Source organism: Aspergillus foveolatus (assembly GCF_047715535.1).
Source record: "Aspergillus foveolatus strain CBS 279.81 unplaced genomic scaffold BDW70scaffold_24, whole genome shotgun sequence".
Lineage (NCBI taxonomy): Eukaryota > Fungi > Ascomycota > Eurotiomycetes > Eurotiales > Aspergillaceae > Aspergillus > Aspergillus foveolatus.
The window spans coordinates 379,893-397,871 of record NW_027396088.1 but is presented as its reverse complement, the minus strand read 5'-3'; the positions used below and the strand labels follow the sequence as shown (position 1 = coordinate 397,871).

The 17,979-nt window shown below is 52.0% G+C and overlaps 7 protein-coding genes and 1 non-coding gene across 8 annotated transcripts; 1 reads left to right on the top strand and 7 right to left on the bottom strand.

The window, feature by feature from the left end:
• Positions 1–1,863: 1,863 nt before the first annotated feature.
• BDW70DRAFT_136505 (arylsulfatase) lies at positions 1,864–4,045 on the bottom strand. Its single transcript, XM_073736874.1, has 2 exons — positions 3,679–4,045; positions 1,864–3,620 (listed from the first exon to the last, which is right to left on the bottom strand). Exons 1-2 carry the CDS (start codon positions 3,837–3,839, stop codon positions 1,931–1,933), a joined length of 1,851 nt encoding a protein of 616 aa, XP_073596037.1. The 5' UTR covers positions 3,840–4,045; the 3' UTR covers positions 1,864–1,930.
• Positions 4,046–4,230: 185 nt separating this feature from the next.
• On the bottom strand, positions 4,231–4,327 carry BDW70DRAFT_t105. The gene has a single exon. It is a non-coding gene; the product is annotated as a tRNA-Leu (tRNA).
• Positions 4,328–4,515: 188 nt separating this feature from the next.
• Positions 4,516–6,267, top strand: BDW70DRAFT_150373 (sugar porter family MFS transporter; the record flags this gene model as incomplete). Its single annotated transcript, XM_073739144.1, has 2 exons — positions 4,516–4,657; positions 4,751–6,267. 2 exons carry the CDS (start codon positions 4,516–4,518, stop codon positions 6,265–6,267), a joined length of 1,659 nt encoding a protein of 552 aa, XP_073596036.1.
• An 18-nt stretch (positions 6,268–6,285) lies between these two features.
• On the bottom strand, positions 6,286–7,706 carry atfB (bZIP transcription factor atfB). Its single transcript, XM_073736873.1, has one exon. The coding sequence runs from the start codon at positions 7,551–7,553 to the stop codon at positions 6,645–6,647; it is 909 nt and encodes a 302-aa protein (XP_073596035.1). The 5' UTR covers positions 7,554–7,706; the 3' UTR covers positions 6,286–6,644.
• A 991-nt stretch (positions 7,707–8,697) lies between these two features.
• On the bottom strand, positions 8,698–10,958 carry BDW70DRAFT_160091 (uncharacterized protein; the record flags this gene model as incomplete). The annotated part of the gene is made up of 3 exons (XM_073740787.1): positions 8,698–9,521; positions 9,576–9,896; positions 9,950–10,958. The coding sequence occupies 3 exons, from the start codon at positions 10,956–10,958 to the stop codon at positions 8,698–8,700; spliced, it is 2,154 nt and encodes a 717-aa protein (XP_073596034.1).
• Positions 10,959–11,257: 299 nt separating this feature from the next.
• Positions 11,258–13,570, bottom strand: snf4 (AMP-activated serine/threonine-protein kinase regulatory subunit SNF4). Its single transcript, XM_073744221.1, has 6 exons — positions 12,939–13,570; positions 12,581–12,704; positions 12,357–12,506; positions 11,952–12,308; positions 11,791–11,900; positions 11,258–11,739 (listed from the first exon to the last, which is right to left on the bottom strand). Exons 1-6 carry the CDS (start codon positions 13,308–13,310, stop codon positions 11,557–11,559), a joined length of 1,296 nt encoding a protein of 431 aa, XP_073596033.1. The 5' UTR covers positions 13,311–13,570; the 3' UTR covers positions 11,258–11,556.
• Positions 13,571–14,259: 689 nt separating this feature from the next.
• On the bottom strand, positions 14,260–15,656 carry BDW70DRAFT_160089 (NADP-dependent oxidoreductase domain-containing protein; the record flags this gene model as incomplete). Its single annotated transcript, XM_073740786.1, has 5 exons — positions 14,260–14,280; positions 14,342–14,617; positions 14,682–14,971; positions 15,030–15,154; positions 15,208–15,656. 5 exons carry the CDS (start codon positions 15,654–15,656, stop codon positions 14,260–14,262), a joined length of 1,161 nt encoding a protein of 386 aa, XP_073596032.1.
• A 718-nt stretch (positions 15,657–16,374) lies between these two features.
• On the bottom strand, positions 16,375–17,942 carry BDW70DRAFT_136498 (CRAL/TRIO domain protein). The gene is made up of 2 exons (XM_073736872.1): positions 16,871–17,942; positions 16,375–16,819 (listed from the first exon to the last, which is right to left on the bottom strand). Exons 1-2 carry the CDS (start codon positions 17,763–17,765, stop codon positions 16,470–16,472), a joined length of 1,245 nt encoding a protein of 414 aa, XP_073596031.1. The 5' UTR covers positions 17,766–17,942; the 3' UTR covers positions 16,375–16,469.
• Between the last annotated feature and the right edge of the window lie 37 nt (positions 17,943–17,979).

Sequence of the window (17,979 nt, the reverse complement as noted above, 5' to 3'; positions counted from 1 at the left end):
GGTCGGCACGCGCGAGGTCGGCATCAAGTACGACTGCGGCTGAAGCGTCGCCCGAGTCAAATGATGGGATTATAGGGACCGGTATCAGAGCGAGCGAGAATCGACATCGCAGGACTCAGCAAGTTACCCCATTTCCAACCGTTAGTCCCAGTGGGCCGTCTCCAGATTTCAACCTACCCTTTGACATGCTAGGATTCATTGGCGAGATCACCTCCGATTTGCAGCAAAAGCATCACGATCTCACGAACGGGGAAGCTATTGTGGCCTCCTCGGCGGCTATGCAAGAGATAGACAGCGGCCATTCTTTCGACCAACGCCAAGTTGCTTGGGAATCTGGGGAGGTGGAAATGGGTAGTCCTGGGATTGGGGTCGTACCAGACCCAACCTCGCCTCAGGGGGTTATCGGAATAGGAGTCTGGGAGGAACAACTGCTGCAGCATTTCCGCGAGGGCGAAGCACCACCTACAATTTTCGCACCAGTTGACTTGGAGTGGAAGTATGCGAGAGATACTATTCTTGCTGAGTCGAACCGGAGCGCACCCGGTTGTCATGCGATTTTGCTGGCTGTATACTGCTACTCAGACATGCATTTGGCGTGGGTAAACCGCACACAACCGAAAATAGGTCCAAGCTACCATGCTCAAGCGAGTTCCGAAATTCAGGCTTGTCTGCTGGGGGATCCAAATGAAGTATTGCTGAAGAGGATGCTTATGAGTGTGCTGCTGCTGATGCTGGCTGAGGTATGCCCGTCCTTTTCCACACCTACACCAAAATAACAAAGCAGGACATATGTGCCTATACTGACAGAAAGCAGCTCATATCCCCCGAGACCTGGCGCCCAGCAGTCCCCTACCTACACACCTCCTACCTTCACCTCCGACGCTTCCAACCGCAGATAAAATCATGGACAGGTCTCGCGCATTTCGTCGCGTCATGTGTTTCTCTCCTCGACGTCAAAGCACTGATCGCCGGACGAGATGGCGAGCCCCTCGCTGAACTAGGAGACCTCGCCTCCGAAAACAATACCATCGCTACCCCTACTACCTCCCCGCCAGACTCAACCGAGGATGATCTTTTTGCAACAACTCCACCCCCAGCATGCCTAGTAACCCGCACCATCACCTCCCCAGCCTTCACCTTCTTTCTCGCAACACAACAAGTCACCCGGCGCATCATTATGATCGACCTCCACCACCGCAGCCGAGGAACGGTATCCGACGAATTCGAAGTGCTACAGATCGCGCATGCTATTTCCGCAGACCTTGAGAGTCTCTGGAACAAAAGGCCAAGAATACTGGACCTCTACGAGCTCTCCTCGTCACAATTGACAACTCCCAGCAAGGGCGAGAAAGCGTCGCTCCTCGAAGTGTTGGCACCACCACTCGCACTGAGAATCGTCAGCACGTTTCGCTCCTATGTCGCGAATTTTCTGGCATTGTTCATATACCTTCACCGCGTGGCCTTCGCCATATATCCACGCACGGATAGGGTATATGCAGCCGTGGACCAGATTATTAGGCTGGCGAAGGAGGAGAGTTCTCCCCTTACCACCAGTTTTACAAATAGCAACTCCAATAGCCATGAACCTCCCTCAGAATCCGGCTCAGAACCAATCCCTATAAGCTTCCTCTGGCCGCTCTTCATCGCGGCCCTTGAAGGTTCAATCGAGCAGCGCAGTTGGATTGCGAACGAGATCCAGCGCATGGCATCATTAGCCACCCCAACTCATCCAAATGCAGGCAAGGCACTTCTACTTCTTGAAGAAATGATGAGACGCCAGGATGCGTCGAGAACGTGGGCGGACTCGAAGTGTGTGCGGAGGGAGCTTTTTACGGATTTCTTTCTTATGATATAACCTGATCTATATATTATATCACTTTGTCATTCATAATCTGTATATACCTAGGATACTAAACCACTAGGACTATAATTAGAACTGTTTCACGACCCTCTGAAACCTCGGCGGCTTCCGCATGAACTTCTCCCGTCCTGGATCGTCCCTCGCACCCGCCTTCCAATAGTCATACTCCATCCACGCATTCTCTGTCATCTGCGCCTCGGTGGCTTCCAAAAATTCACCTAGGTCCGGGTTGAGAGGGATGACCCCGGTCTCCAGGACGTACTGGTCCCAGAGCTTGAGCAATTTCTGCAGCCGTTCTGGATATTTCTCCGCTAAATCGTTAATTTCACCAGGGTCTTCAACGAGGTTGTAAAGCTGCCACCGCTCCGGACCCTTTGGCATGGGAATGTACACAATCTTCCAGTCGCCGAAGCGTAAGGCAGCACGCCCGCAGGTCTCCCAGCCTTGGATAAAGTCCTTCTCGTGGATACGTTCGCTTGAGCCGGTTGCCCACGCATGGAAGGATTTCCCTCGCATAGGCACGACTTCACGGCCTTGATATGTTGGGGCGGGATGAGAGACGCCCGCCATGGAGAGGATTGAGGGCGCTAGATCCATGACTGTTGCGAATTGATCTGTGATTGCCCCATTAGAAGCGTGGGAAGCCGTCTCTATTGACGAGGGGAACCGTGCTAAAAACGGAACGCGAACACCCCCCTCCGTCGTGTACGCTTTGTACAACCTGCTCGGCGCCGTGGCAGCTTGTGCCCAGCGCGGCCCGTACCAAATGAAACTGTCCCCATTCCCGAGATTCTCGTAGCTGTTATCGTAGTATTTTAGTAGGTGTGGAAGAACACCGCTCTGCACGAGGGGGTATGCCTCGTACGCAGCTCCTTCAGCGCCGTTATCAGACATAAAGCAGACGAATGTATTGTCCAGCTCACCGATGCTGTCCAAGTAATCGACGATCTTGCCCACGTTGGCGTCGATGCATTCGACCATCCCTGCGAAGACTTCCATCGCGCGGCAGGAGAGTTTCTTTTCCTCTGACGTGAGCTCCTCCCAGGGTTTACCTTCGCCTTCGTCGACGACAACGGGATGAGGCTGTACATCCTCCCGAATCATGCCGAGTTTCTTGAGGCTTGCAAGGCGTTTAAGACGTAGTGCGTCGGGTCCGTCGTCGTACACGCCGCGGTAGTGGTCGATATATTCCCGGGGTGCTTGCAGCGGCCAGTGCGGTGCTGTAAAGGGCAGGTATGCGAAGAAGGGCTTGTCTTCGTCCTTTTTCTTGTTCTTGTGCCAGTCGACCAGATACTCGCGCATTTTATCCCCATACCCATTAGAGGAGTACCACCCCTCCGGCAGAGTACGGACATACTTGTCGTCTTCCATGTGCAGGGCGATATAGCTCGCTTCAAGGAAAGTTGGCGTCTCATCTTGATCGCGGAGCTGCGGCTCGTACGCATAATGGTTCGAGCAAGCGGGGAGATGGGCAAGAGAACGGTCGAAGCCCCGCTTATACGGTGAGCGCTCCGGCGTGAGACCTAGATGCCATTTGCCGGACATGAGGGTGTGGTAGCCCGCGTCGCGCAGGATCTCGGGCAGCGCAACGACCCGCTCGTTCAGGTAACCCTCGTACCCCGGCATGCCGCGCTGCGGGGCAGTGTCTGTACTCGACCCCTTCGGGCCATTCTGTCCGGAAATGTTGGTCCATTCGATGAGGTTGCCCAGACCGGCGATGTGGTGGTCGGTACCGGTCATGATCATGGCCCGGGTGGGGCTGTTGAAGTGTTACTCTCTATCCTTGCGATAAGAAGGTATATGTTGGCAAGACGTACGAACAAGCAGCCGCAGCATGGAAATCCGTAAACCGCACACCTTGCTGCGCGAGTTTGTCGATATTGGGCGTGCGGATCTCGCTGCCGTAGCAGCCTATGTCGGAGAACCCCAGATCATCGGCGACGATGACAAGGAAGTTTGGGCGTTTGGCTGGAGCCATCCTTGGTGTTGTCTTGGTGTTGTCTGGGGCAGAGACGCTGGAGTTGTAAACCCTCCCTCATGAAACTGAGATCGCTTGTATATAGTTCTACCATGATGCCCATCGTCTATCGGCTGTCGGCAGCTATAACAGTATTAGACGGTTTTCTAGACTTGTCAAGTCTCCATCAAAGGGAAAGCTGATGGTGTCATCTTGCGCCATCTCGGCCGTCGGCTGCATTACCTTTTGGAGGTATAAATGCGCGTCACTTACCAAAACATGAGGACGGAACTTCAGAAGCAATACGCATATTATAATAAAAAACGAGCATTTTTTTATAATAAAAAACGAACATTAAAAATGCTCAACGAACGCAAGAAGAAAAGGGGGGGAAATAAATGCGAAGTAAAAATGACAAGGACGAGATTCGAACTCGCGAGGTTTCCCACTGCGGATTTTATAGGTAATAATACCTAAACACAGCGCCTTAACCACTCGGCCACCTTGCCAGATTTATATTGTATGTTCTCTAGTAGTATAATGATACAAAAAATAAAAAGTTATTTACGGATAACTCCTGGCACGTGGCGTCCTTCCAGGAGTATACGACGACGTCAACAACCTTCAACAGTCCATCCATCTTCTGAAGCCCTCAGCTGGTCTGCGAGGCCTTCCACACAGAAGTACAGGAACGGCCATGGCTTCCTACTGCCAAATATCCCAAGAACCCGACTCCAACACTTTATCCGACTCCCCACCTTCCAACAGTAGTCAATCGTTACGAATACACCTTGATTACCTCCGCATTTACTACCTCGCAGCCGTTGTCTGTACCGGCGGTCTGCTCTTTGGCTATGACTCTGGTGTAATTGGTTTAGTCTCCCTCTCTTAGCTCTGCCATGTATAATGCAGTCCGTTAATAAGCTCATTAGGAGGCGTCCTCACGTTCCCTTCCTTCGCAGACTTCTTCTACCCCAGCGCCAGCACCAACCAAATTGAAACAGACATCAGCGCACTCGCTGTAGCCACCCAACAAGCCGGCGCACTCCTAGGCTGTCTGGTCATTTGGCCGGTGACAAACACTGTCGGCCGCCGAAAAGCACTAGCCCTCTGCTCCCTCACCTTCTGCATCGGCGTGCTCTTCGAAATCCTCACCCTCCATTCCCTCGCACTCTTCTACACCGGCCGTATCATCGCCGGCCTCGGCGTCGGCGGCTCCGCGACCGTCGCGCCAATATACCTCGCCGAAATGAGTCCTCCTCATCTCCGCGGCAGACTGGGCAGTGGGTACCAGTTTACCTTTACAATCGGTATCTTCGCGAGCTACTGGATAGATTATGCGTTTCGGCTACTGGTGGATGACGCGAACTCGGCCCAGTGGCGGGTTCCACTTGCGCTGCAGCTTGTTCCTGGTGTTCTGATGGGCGCAGGCGTACTGAGTCTCCCGGAGAGCGTGCGGTGGCTTCTTGGTCGGGGAGATACACATACACATGAGGCATGGAACAGTCTTGTTTGGGTTCGAGGCATGGATCAAGGAGGGCGCGTGGGCGACGAATTCGCCGACATGAAGCGCGCTGTGCACCGCGATGCAGAAGAATCAGCCGACTTTCACCCGCGCGAGCTTCTCCTCCGCCCGAACCGCCATCGCATCTTCCTCGCTGTATCCCTGTTTATCGCGCAGCAGGCCACAGGCGCAACGGCAATGGCGTACTTTGGACCTCAGTTTTTCAGCATTCTAGTTAGCCCCAAACCCCAGCCCTCCGAAGCAGCATCAGCATCATCCAATTCCTTAACTCTCCTCTTAACAGGAATCTTCGGCGCCCTTAAAGTCCTCAGCTGCCTATTATTTATCCTTTTTATTGCAGACCGCTTCGGCCGCCGACCACTGCTTATATTTGGGGCTCTGGGAATGGCATGCTGCATGATTGTAACTTCTCTTCTTGTACATTCAATGCCTATTCAGGACCAAACCCCCTCATCCACCATTTCAGCAAAATCCCTAACAACAATCCTCCTAATATACCTCTTTATCGTGATCTACAACACATCTTGGGGTCCGCTTCCCTGGCCGCTCGTCGCAGAGCTCTTCCCGACGCGGACACGCTCAAGCGGAGTCGCCCTCGCAGTTGCAAGCCAGTGGGCCAGTAACCTCGTATGGTCATTTGCGACCCCATTTATACTGAGGGATGTGGGTGCGAATACGTTTTTGCTGTTTGGAGGCGTCTGTGTGGGGGCTGCAGGATTCGTTGGACTTTGTGTGCCGGAGACGAGGGGTTTAAGCCTTGAAGAGGTGCAAGGGTTGTTTGAAGAGGTTGAGATTGCACATAGAGATGGGGGAAGAGATGATGGGGCCGAGTGGGAGCGTCTTGTTGGTGGGAGTGGAGGTGGAAGTGGGACTGATTATCATGGGGAGGGGTCTTTAGAAGTGAACGACGAGGATGGGAAATGAGTAAATGTGGCTCAAACGCGCTCGTAAATAGGTTTGTGCATATATTACTTCCTGGTACATATTTCAGACGATGTAGTTTGCTTAGACGCTAGACTAGATACATGGCATAGGCCGAAATAAAGAGCTAAGTATTCGTGCTCGTGATTAAAATAAACCGCAAATCCTTCATCCCTAACTCCAAACTCCAGGCCGAAAATCAAAGTACACACCCGCTTGCTAAGCGAATCCGCCAATATGTCACTGAGCCGGTCGATTCCCAACGCTTTTTTACGACCAGCGGCCAAACTCCGGTGTAAGTAAAGCTCATTATTCGTCAATTGGTCCTCCAGGGCACCAATGTAGTAACACACCGTCAAATGCAGACGAAAAGCACGATATCATGCCGTCGGTGGGTGGACATCAAAGCCAAATCCACTAGGCTTTCGCTCCGAGTGGCACCCGTACTGTGCCGGGGCTGCCCCAAAGTCGAATTGCTCATGCTGAATGGAGATGTTCTTCGCCATGTTTTGAATGTACGCTTTGATGGATTCGTGGCCACATTCGGAATGTGCAAGGAGCTGATCCTTGGCCACCACGATGGCGTCCCTCAACGAGTTCACAGTGCGAGTGAGCTCCTCGTTCTTCATCTTCTCCTGCTCGTACCTGGTCTCCAACATATGGTTCTGCTCCTTCTTCTTCTGTCGGCACTTGCTAGCCGCAAGTCGGTTCCGTGCCCTAGTCTTCTCTTGTTTATCATCACCGGGCGACGTAGGCTCGACTGAGGTTGAAGCCCGAGTGCTGCCTCGACTGCCACTCATGTTGCTAGAGCCGCTCCTTCTGCGCTTTGGCGGGGACTCAGATGAGCCTTCAATGGTGGACGGGAGATATGCTGACTTGGAGTCGTGGGAAGGAACGGAGTAGACGGTGCCGGGCGAATGATCTGAAGGAGGGGTGACTTGGCCATGGCGGACCCGGTAGGAACCCTGGTCAAGCTCAGTTTCGGCCGAGCTTCGCCTGCGATTGCTCGGGCCTTGCTTGCGATTCAGGTCGTCAAAGGGATGATTGGTAAGGTAGGAATGCACGTCATTGGCACCGCTGACGGCGATGCATGACGGATTGATAGTAGGAAGGGTGGTGGGGTGAGGAGCCCACATATGGTCCTCAGAGAGGCTGAAAGGGTTGCCGGCTAGGTTGGGAATGTCAGAGGGGTACATGGACGTCTGCAATCGTTGCAGCTCGGAAGCAGATATGATGCCAGCATTGCCGTAGGACACTCCTTGCTGAAGGAAGCTGTCGGGGCGAGACATAGTGACCAAGCTAATCCAGCTGACTGGGGATATGTAGTAGAATCGAGGGGTTCAAGACCCTACAAATAGCAGGAGTCGCGAGATGATAGACGATGAACGGCGGTGTCGGTAAGGATTGATTGTTTAAGCTGAAGACAGTTGAAGACAGTTGAAGACAGTTGAAGACAGTTGAAGACAGTTGAAGACAGTTGAAGACAGTTGAAGACAGTTGAAGACAGTTGAAGACAGTTGAAGATGGTTGAAGATGGTTGAAGATGAGACGGTGATTGAAGATGGTGAGATGATCAGGTTAGATAAGATTGATGAGATTGATGAGAATGGTTGATGCTGGAAGAACGAGGAGGGACACAGCTGGCCAGTTGTGGCAATGAACACAAGAACTGGGCTAGGATACGGGGTAGGCTGGGCTGGACTTGGACAGGCTTGGCTATTGCGGACGGGAAATCCGCGAAACAGGGTTCGCCAATGGCATCCACAGCAGTACCTCAGGTTGCATTGACATCATCATCGGCATGGAATAGTTCAGGAACATTGTGAGAGAACTGGGCTTGGGAGTTTTCTCTTTCCTTTGACAAGGACTGAAGTTCCAAGCAGGCAACGTCATCGGTCGCCGAGGTGACCTCTGATTGGCGGTTCACACTCCGTGGCAGCTGCACCCGTCCAGCTAGAAGTACCACATAATCCTACGTGGGCAACCCTCCAAAAGTGTACCATTACACTCAAAAGTAAGGTCCGGAAAGAACAGCCGACAATCAAGAGCGCTCGATCTGCAAGAGCTCCTGGGAGAGCTAGACACGTCCAGAATATACCAGAAAGCGTGGGGCTATAGCAGCGTTACCCTGCTCATAGCCGTCTCAAACCTGTACCGGCCACCTTGAATGGACGGCCAGAGACCCTCAGTGTCCACTCCTGCTACAAAACCTGTTCAATCGTCTTATTCTTGATAGACTATCTACCTTGGCTGCCAATGTACGGAGCGCCCGTTCCCTGCTTAAGCAGGGCGTTAGTGGCGATCCTTCCCCGCCCGGCGCATGGCCCGACCGGTCTAGATTGGTCTGTGCACAAGCTCAAGCTCCAACGGTGACGCATTATTCCGAACCTTCAACCATGATCATGGATTTCCACATCCCCTGGACCTAATAATTTATATACACTCTTTCTGGCATGTCTCTACTGCTTTCTCGCTTTCGCCGCTCGTTGCGCGCGCTCGTGTCCTCACCTGCGCTCGCCCTTCCAGCCCTTCGAGCCCACGCCGCTCCCAGATTCGCAACTGTCGACTGATGCTGCGCCAGTTCCCAATCAAGAGCGTGACCACCCGCTGGCTTTCAATCTCGTCGGGACCCATGTGAAATGCGCCTGCGTCGTCTCCCTGTCCTCTTGTTTCAATGAGGAGTGGCCCCAGTGTCAGTGCAAATCGCTCCAAGCTGAGCTTGTCTGCGCCACTGGCAATGCGGCGATTCGTCCGGCGTTGACATCGCTCTATTTCCAACATTCGTTCTGTCTCATGAAGCAGCAACGAGCAGAGCCCAAAGACCCCGCAGATGAGGTTGAGTTGCATGGAGCTCGTAAGCGCCACAATGGCCAAACTGATGGCTCGGACCTTGGCATAGTCCTCTGCTGAGAGCCCTGCGAGACAGCTACTGGTCCGCTGAACCGATTGCGGGGAGATGCGTCCGTGATAGATGTTCACGAGTACCCGCCACAATTGCACGGAGCCAAGTACACCACCAGGCAGTCCCGCCAACAATGACCTGAACGTAAAGGCGACACTGAGGACATGCGAATTCTGTGTTTCTTCTGACGTGGGAACTTCGTCTAAGAATTCTGGCATTTTGCTGCTCCTCATCGTCATGTGGATCTTGGTCCTTTCCTTCTCCGCGGATAGCACTTGCTGTGCAAAATAATGATACGTTTGAGTGGCCGTTTCGAGGTTACCAGGGTCGGCAAAGAGATTCTGTACCGGGGTGGCTGCAGGAACGTCATCAATAAACTCAGGTCAAATTGTAGTTTGCGAGTCCATACCGTAAGTTCGCAAATAGTTTATAGTCGCTACGAAGCACACCGGCAGGCTCATCGTTGCAGGCGCGAAATCTCCTGGAAGTGTCAAGAAGCTATAGCCACCGAGTCTGGCTAGGGTTTCCAGGGGCTTTCCCAGTAGAGATGTCATGAGATAAGGTCGATCGGACAGTGCAGTAAACGTTCTCATTCGACGTAAACTCTTCTCCCGGGGCATAGCTGGTTCGGATCTGATGTGCATGGTTGACCGCATTATTCGAATTCGACCGAGGAATCTGTCTCGACGCCGTTCCAGCCGCTCTCCGGATACTGCAAGTATGTCGTCCACTACATCCGTCAAACTCCACCAATGAACTTAGAGATATACTATCAATACTCACCAGCCTTATCTGTTCGGCCAGAGTTGTCACCCAGTGGGTCCAAAAATAGCTCGGACGTTAGCCTGTTAAATGCTTCAGTAGCGAAACGCCTATCGGAAGGCGTTGGCCAGCCGTTGAGCCCTGACGGGCAACCCCAGCTTGAGCGAGATGAGTTACTCAATTCTAGTACATGTCCCTGTAACGAAGAGAAAGGGTTCTCTGAGCCGCTGTATCCGGAGCTAGACCGCTCTGTAGACTCGGTGGTCCTTGCTTGCTCTTTAAATGGGTTACTGAGGTGCGTTTCAGAGCGCGAGGCTTCCCAAATGTCATCGAATGGATTTGGGTGTGCGAAATCTCGGTCAACAGCGATAATAGGCATCGATAAGCGCTTAGATGGATGATGGCAGACAGTAACGTTGGTGGCATTCGAGTTCACGGACTTCTCAGTCGTATCGCTGACTTTTCGAGTATCGTCATTGGGTATAGGACCTTTGGGCGAACTGCTGGACTGCGCGGCAGCTGCAATTTCATCGTCTTTGCATCCATCATCGCCGGCTTCGGAAGTCCGGGTCGAACGACAATGGCGCTCATTGTTACGAGCTACCTCTACGGCTTCGTCTTTGGTGATGAAGAAATCAAGCCTTCGCCGCCGATGTTTTTGGCGAAAGAGAGTCTTGAAGCCTGCGAGGCGCCGGGAAAAGGAGCCTGTATTTGGCCCAAGCGTGATTGGCTCTAAGGCACCGCGGTTAGGGACATCTGGATCTGTCTGAGGCGTTAGACCGTATGGGTTTGCACGGTTCTCTTTCTGGGACGAGTAACAGCTTGTAGCACCCTCGTCGCTGTGCGTACACCCTGTTCTGGACTCCTTTAACCCGTCAGGATCGGTTTCTCCTGTCGAGTCTATTTTCTGTTGTCCAGGCTGGGTTGTGGTCGATTGAGGTCGACTCATCAAAGTCCAGGAACGACTGATGTCAGAACCCGAGTTGCTTCCTTTCACCGATGACCAGGAAAAAATGCTGAGACGGCCCATCCTGCTATCCAATCTAAAAGTAAAGGCGAGCGTAGAAATAACGATTGCTTTATCGGCAGGCTTTCCAAGGTACTCGTAACGACATCGATCCGCAGCATCGTGAATTGGGCTCGGCGCGCGCTGTAACCATCGCACCTTCCCTTGTCCTGTGCTTGTGCCATCCTGAGAAGGCACGACCAGGGCCTCTAACTGGTCGGGGTTCAGCTAGATACCGAACACCTCGTTGCGACACCATGATAGAGTTACCATTTCCAGTCGTACAACACAACACTGAATACACCACCGCCTACCGCATAAGATTAATGAATACCAGAAACTTTGAAGACCTATAGAGCATAGACGTAAATCATCATGAAATGGTCGTATAAAAGACTGAAATCTATTGTTGCAAGCCAAACGCTGATGCTAGACTGTGGCTGGTCATAGACTCCTCAGCGAAGGGGCAAGAAGAACTAGTCTTCGAGCAGCAGGCCCGAGTACGGGAACTTCCAGAATGAACCAGCCATTCGTCGTTGACGGACTGGCCTGTAAAGAAAAACAAAAAACGCCGTTCCAATGCAAGTTGCCGTATGTGGAGACCTGGAGATGCCCTAGATCATTAACATTCATCACCTTCGCCTTCTAGCAGGATATACTGTAAAATGTCGCTCAGTGTAAGAACGCCTTTTAATCGGAAATTGTCGTCTACTACAACCAGTCGATGCACGCGCGACTTGCGAATTGTATCAAAAATAGTGTCTAAACCGTCGTTCAAAGAGCAGGTATAGATTCCAGGAAAATCCTGCGAGCATGGTCAGCAAAAGGCATCAGGGACCTAGTTTACTATTCATACCGGAGACCGCTTCTTCAATGCTTCGCCTACTGTAAGGCTCAAGTCGTCATATACACCGCCTTTGATTAGAGTAACAACATCTACCGATTCGAAAACGTTGTATACGACACCTAAGCCGCAGTTAGTTGGGCGACCCGTATCTTTATAAGGATATTGCACACCTTCCGAGTTCACAATGGGCACACTAGATATACTCCGCTGGACCAGTATATGAATCACATCAATGACCGGCGTGTCCATGGAAGCGGTCGCGATATCATGGTATGACCCCAGTCGGATCTCCCCGAGCGGCTTCCGCAATTTTTGTGTATCGCTAACGTTGACGGCCACGAACTTGAGAATACGATACTGGGTTATGACGCTGAGAACGAGATGTCGATCTGTCTGGCTATCGTTGGTAACAAGCGGAATCCTTCGAGCTCGGGACTCGAGCATACGCCGGCACGCCTCATACAACGGTCGCTCTGGGTCAATGGAGATTGTCTCTGGCGGGGCGACATCCAATGCCCGTTCCACCTCTATATCCCTGTCAGTTCCGAACGTATAAACGGTTTCACAACACGCACCTCGAAGGCTATCCAAACGGAGTTGGTCTATTTTATCTAAGGCGGCGGGATTCTGGAAGTAATATTGAATGACATTGATGTAATCGGACGTAGTGAGAAGGCCGGCGAAGGTGGACGACTTCGAGTCCCATAGCGGCGCCGAAACGATTCCTACCGATCGCGCGTCAGTACCGGCCGTGCATTACGGATTGAGAAGAAATTGAATCATCTTCTGCCAGACGTACCATTCTGAGTGAGGATATTTAGGCTCTCTTTCACTGTCAAGGCGGTGTCGAAGACGATGAGCCGGAAACTTAAAGGAAGGACATCATAGCTAGTGCGGACCTTGAGGAAGTTGCGGATGGCACGCTAGACGAACATTAGACCTCAGTTAGCATCGAGCCCGGATTTGAATATCAACAAACAAGCGTCAGGGTAAGTGGACAATAAGCAGTTCAAGCGAATGCGGGGAGCAATAGGTGCGATGATCGAGAGTCTACTCTCCACCAAGGGCTGACGTATGCGAAACATTATCGCAAGAAGCGAGACAGAGCAAGCCACCAGCTGTTACAATCAGGGCGTGAGAAACAGAACTAAACTTACTAGGCCCTGACGCTCTTCCCGATCGATCGCCCTTTCAGGCTGGGAAGGGGGCATTGGATATGAGAGAGGTCGCGATCGGAGGTAAGAGGAGGGCTGGACGAAACCACCCTCGTGACCACAAACGAAGAAAGGAGGGACGGGGACGGGGGCGGACGGGATCGTGCTGACCGTGCGAAACGTCGATGAGGGGAGATCGGTGGCAGAAGGAAGAGTAGCGCTGGCAGTGGTCGCCGTGGTGGTAGTGGTGGTGGTGTCGTTGGCTGGAGGCGGCAATCCGGAGCCGGAGCCGCTGATTCTGCCTGTGGGGATCCGCCCACGATGCTGGTGCTGGTGTTGTTGACGATGCAAGTTCCCTTCCGATGTAGACGCCATTTTGAGCCAGCGGGAAGGCGGGAAAGCAGCATACAGAGTCCCCTTGGGCCGGAAGAGGGGTAAGTATGGGCAAAAACACGCCTCAACAATGGGGGGATTTTTGCAGGGATAAGAGCACGACGACGCAAGCAGACTATTCCGCCTAGAGTACCTACTTGGTACAAAGCAGGCCACCTACATCCGGAGAAGCTCTAAGGAGAATGGGAAGGAGGGAGGAATGGAGGATAAGAGCATTATTAACGATTAAAGCATGAACACTGCCATAGTGAATATGGTTCATATCTGTAGCATCTATTCGCCAATAATACTCTTTTAAAACTAGCTGAGCAGCACAGCATGGGGAGGGGAAGGAGGGGCACCGCCAGGATATTAAAAAAGCTCCATTCCCCCCTATTTTTATCCTGCTGCGGAATCGCTTTCGACTCCTGACACCCTGCTCTCCAGATACCATATCAGATCTAGAGCGAGATGATCCTCTATCTCGTCCTCAACCAGAGCTGTCACTTTCTATGTGGCCTCAGGCCTCCACATCCTTGCCCCGCGATCCCAGCACGTGATTCGTCGCAACGAAGATACTCGGACCCGACCTTAACCTTGACACCATCTCTGACGTCCGTTCCATCTCTACGCACGATCCAACACCAAGTCTCGAACAGAGCTCAACACGAAAGCAAGTTTTTAACCAGGGCGGTTGGACGTCCGAAACACAAGCTGCGGGTTGAGTTCGTCCCTGAGAGGGATGGCCAGAAGGATACACTGCAAAACCATGTACTTACAATAACGCCTCCATATCGATGACAATCATCCAAACAGTATCATCATGAAACAGGAGTCCACCCCATTTGCTCGTCACATAGATTTCTTGTAAGGTTTTAAACGCATCTAGCTATTCAATCAAAGGTTCACCAACAACGCACATGGTCTCCCACTCCCAATCGCCGCCTGGTAGCTATTTCGATTCCGGATATGTCTAGTTACAGTGTGAGTATTTTTTTGCTGTATTCAGGCTCAAATTGTGTTTTGATACGTACAGGCTGTTTCGCGGGTGCGTCAATCCAGGCGCCCATTTTATACTGCGCATGGTCCGCCGGCGTCAACCGAGTACTGTACCCCTTGCCATCCTTGCAGCTGAATAGGAAGTTCATGGGAAACAGAGGGTTGAACGGTGCAGCATCCTGTATTGACTGGATCTCCTCGGGCGAGAGCTTGACACTGATTGCATCATTCATCGCCTTGACGTGGTCTATCGTCTGGACGCCGACGATTGGGACCACATAGGTCGATTGGTGGAACAAATACGCCAGGCCCTGAATCAGCTGCTTAGCAGTCCGTACACTGACGGTATCAGTTTGTGATAGAGTGATAACCCACGATAGCCTGCACTGTAGTCTTCTTGGCAACAGCGACCTTTTCTAAGGCCCCAGACACAGCGAGCTCATGCGGACCCAATTCGTAAAAGCTCTTTTGGCCAGCCTGCTTTTTTTCCCGCTCTTGCCTCTGCTGGGAAGATAGAAGCAGGCCCCCGCCGAGCGCTGCCCAAGGGACAATAGCCATGCCCTGGTCCTCACACATGGGTATAATCTCAGCTTCCATATCACGGAACGCAGCGTTCCATTTACCTTGGTATACTGAAAACGGGGTGAGGCCATTTTTTCGAGCGACTATCGGGGATGATGTTAGTTGACTTCAGGGACGAAAAATTTCAGTATATGAACCTACACTCGTTGGCCTTGACAACGACCCATGCCGGAGTATCAGAAACCCCCAGGTACAGTACCTGCTTCGACATGACAAATGAATGGAGATGGATCATGACTTCCTCCACCGAGGTAGCGAAATCCCACCTACGCCAACAAGCTGAGTATCAATTCGCAACAAATACGTCTGACTAACTCACCAGTGAACATAAAGCACATCAACATAGTTTGTCCTCAGCTTCTTCAGACTGTCCCTCACAGACACAAACATACTCTTTGCCGAGTTACCGACAAAATTGCTCTGTATCGGCTCATTTTCCCGGTTATAACTTCGATACTGCGCCGAATACTTCGTTGCAATCACCATCTGGTCGCGGACCCCGCGCGCCTCCATCCAGGCACCGATATGCTTCTCGGATTCCTCACTGTTATACACGTTTGCCGTATCGATGAAGTTTCCTCCCTGCGAGTAGAACTCGTCGAGCAGTTTGAACGGGTCTTCACTCACCCCAAAAAGCTCACTCCATTCGTTGCCGAAGGATATTCCGCCGAGGCAGATGGGGGAGACTTTGACCGAGGCTGTGGGAGAAAGGATGCGGTGAAAGGCTAACGGAGTGGCGGGCTTGGGAGGATGGTTGAAGAAGGACATCTTGCTTCTACTTGGATGAGAGTCGCCACAGATTAATGGTTGAGGAGAAATTGATCAATCTGGGGCTTTATATAGTATTCTCATGGTTATGTGGTACCATGAGGGGCCCTGTTGGAATTGATTCTCTGCATCATGCTTACACGGTGCTTTCATGCGACAGGCTTATGGCTTCCAGTCGAGGGTTACTTTTAGGTAACGGTATAGGGATGAGTATGTCCATACATACCGTTACAAGAACGGAGTGGAGCGGATAAGCACCCTGCATTAGCTCCGGGACGATCCCTAGTATCGCTCAATCAACCAATCACCTTTTTATATCGTAAGCTATGTGATACCATCCATGGATCGAGCTTACACCTCGACTTCAAAACTCGGGCCTCCATGCAAGGCTGAAGGCACTTTACTGTTCCAATGCCAACAGTTTACATAACGCTCTTTGGATGAGTAATTGCTGTAGTATACCTAGGGAGCACCTTTGGCTCGATCGTAGAAGATATATATTAGTGTGTATATATCGAAACTGCACTAAATTTGTTCCAAGTTCAACTTCCTAAGCACGGTTTTATTATTGCTTTATTCGTGTACATAAGGATCTAGTGGATGAGAACGGTCAGATTCGCAGAACTTGGATAGATGTCAGTACGGGTTCATCATAAAGTGGGACCCAGGAGGGAGGAGAGAATATATTTTATTAATCCTGAGACAGAAGATGTACCGAAAATGAAGCTCAGCTGCTGGAGCGGCCGAAAGCTCATAAGAGATCTATTAAGTATATATGCATCGTTCTATGCACTGGGTCCCGGAAAGCTCAGTTCACGAAGCCTTGTCGGCCGCGGGACCAGCGCTGCCGTTCGCTTCGGCTTCCCGTTGAGATATGCTAGGACTAGCACCAGTCTTAAGGTAGTGCTCATACTCGCCGATCCGCTTTCCACCCTTAATCCAGCGCTCGCGGTACTCCTTCTGCTTTAGCTCGGCGAGCTTGTTTAGAGCAGGCCAATATGCCGCGTGGTCGTACTTGAACTCGACGTCACCGCCGACGGACTTCATGAGCTGGGCTGGTGGGACGTGGTTGGACAGATTCTCGTTGAACTTGAGTTTCTCGCGGGTGATGGGGTCGAGGAAGGGGGTGATGATCTTAAAGAAGCCCATTATGATAAATGGCACTGAAATTGTTAGCTACAAATCTCCCAATGTTAAGAGGTGGGAGGACTCACTGTTAATAACCAGCGCCCGCCCCAACCTCTCCGGATAGTGGTTCTGCAAAAAGTGCACTGTATCCTTCGCCTGCCCAATACTAGCATTCTGTCCGGACTTGGTCTGGCTATAATCCACGATCAACGCGAGCGTTTCCTGGTCCGCCGGCATAAGTTCAATCGCACGCTCAAGCATGAACACCAGATGCTGCACCTGACGATCGCTCTTCTCCGTATTCTGGTTCGATGGCAGCAAATACAGGCACGGCCGGCCGTGAATATCATATCCGAGCAGGACCTGTTTTCCCGTCTCGTTCTCAATGGAGATATAGTCCGCCGTCAATTTCTCAATCCCGTACTCCCGGCGCCAGGTAAGTGTGCGCTGCAGCCGAGCCACAGCTTCGGGGGCGTTCCATTTCGTGGCGCGCAGGTAACGGAGGAGACATTCACGTGTAAGGAACATGCGCTCATCCTCTGTTATCGGTGCAGTTGGGGCATTCTTCGCGGCTGTGGTTGGGACAGTTGTCCATTCAGAAACAGATTTAAGCACGCTCTCATACTTGGCTTGTTGGTCTGGTGTCAATTTGGCGGGGGGGGGTGGCTTTGCCGTGTTGACGGGGCGGGCGAAGGGTTTTTGGATGAGGCCGTCGGCAGCGGAGGAGGGGAGGTTCAGACTGTCAATTGTCTCTATCTCCTGCTGGGGAGCAGGAGTTGCGGCCGGCTCTTCTTGAACTAGGGATTCTTTTGGAGGTGCGGATGCGGACTCAGAGGCAGGCACAGGGGTAGGTGTAGACTCGCCCTCCGGAGAGACGTGGAGCTTCTCAACATCAGGCGCGACGGTATTACCGTCAACCGGAGGCGCAGGCTGTGAGGCAGCTGGAGCTGGAGTCGGGGCGTCTGATGGAGTGGTGGACATCGCGAGTTATGTATATCGAGAGGTTACAAATGCGATCGAGTTCAAGGAGAAGAGCCACCTGCAGCAAACCAATTCGCCAGAACGTAAAAATAGGCGGGGCGGTAAAGAATTTAAGGAGTTTGCACACCTCAGCTTATGTGATATTTTCTTTCGTGTCTTCCGAAGCTTAGCTTGTTTGATTGGCGCTTTTGTTGTGATGATCGTCAGGACAGCT

Excerpts from the sequence above, each read along its gene's own strand:
- BDW70DRAFT_136505 (XM_073736874.1), bottom strand. The coding sequence starts at position 3,839 with ATGGCTCCAGCCAAACGCCCAAACTTCCTTGTCATCGTCGCCGATGAT. Across the intron at positions 3,621-3,678 it reads CATGCTGCGGCTGCTTGTTC|CCCCACCCGGGCCATGATCA; the intron begins GTACGTCTTGCC and ends ACACTTCAACAG.
- atfB (XM_073736873.1), bottom strand. The coding sequence starts at position 7,553 with ATGTCTCGCCCCGACAGCTTCCTTCAGCAAGGAGTGTCCTACGGCAAT.
- snf4 (XM_073744221.1), bottom strand. The coding sequence starts at position 13,310 with ATGGCGTCTACATCGGAAGGGAACTTGCATCGTCAACAACACCAGCAC. Across the intron at positions 12,705-12,938 it reads GGGAAGAGCGTCAGGGCCTA|CGTGCCATCCGCAACTTCCT; the intron begins GTAAGTTTAGTT and ends ATGTTCGTCTAG. Across the intron at positions 11,740-11,790 it reads CATTGAAGAAGCGGTCTCCG|GATTTTCCTGGAATCTATAC; the intron begins GTATGAATAGTA and ends CCATGCTCGCAG.
- BDW70DRAFT_136498 (XM_073736872.1), bottom strand. The coding sequence starts at position 17,765 with ATGTCCACCACTCCATCAGACGCCCCGACTCCAGCTCCAGCTGCCTCA. Across the intron at positions 16,820-16,870 it reads GCGGGCGCTGGTTATTAACA|TGCCATTTATCATAATGGGC; the intron begins GTGAGTCCTCCC and ends TAACAATTTCAG.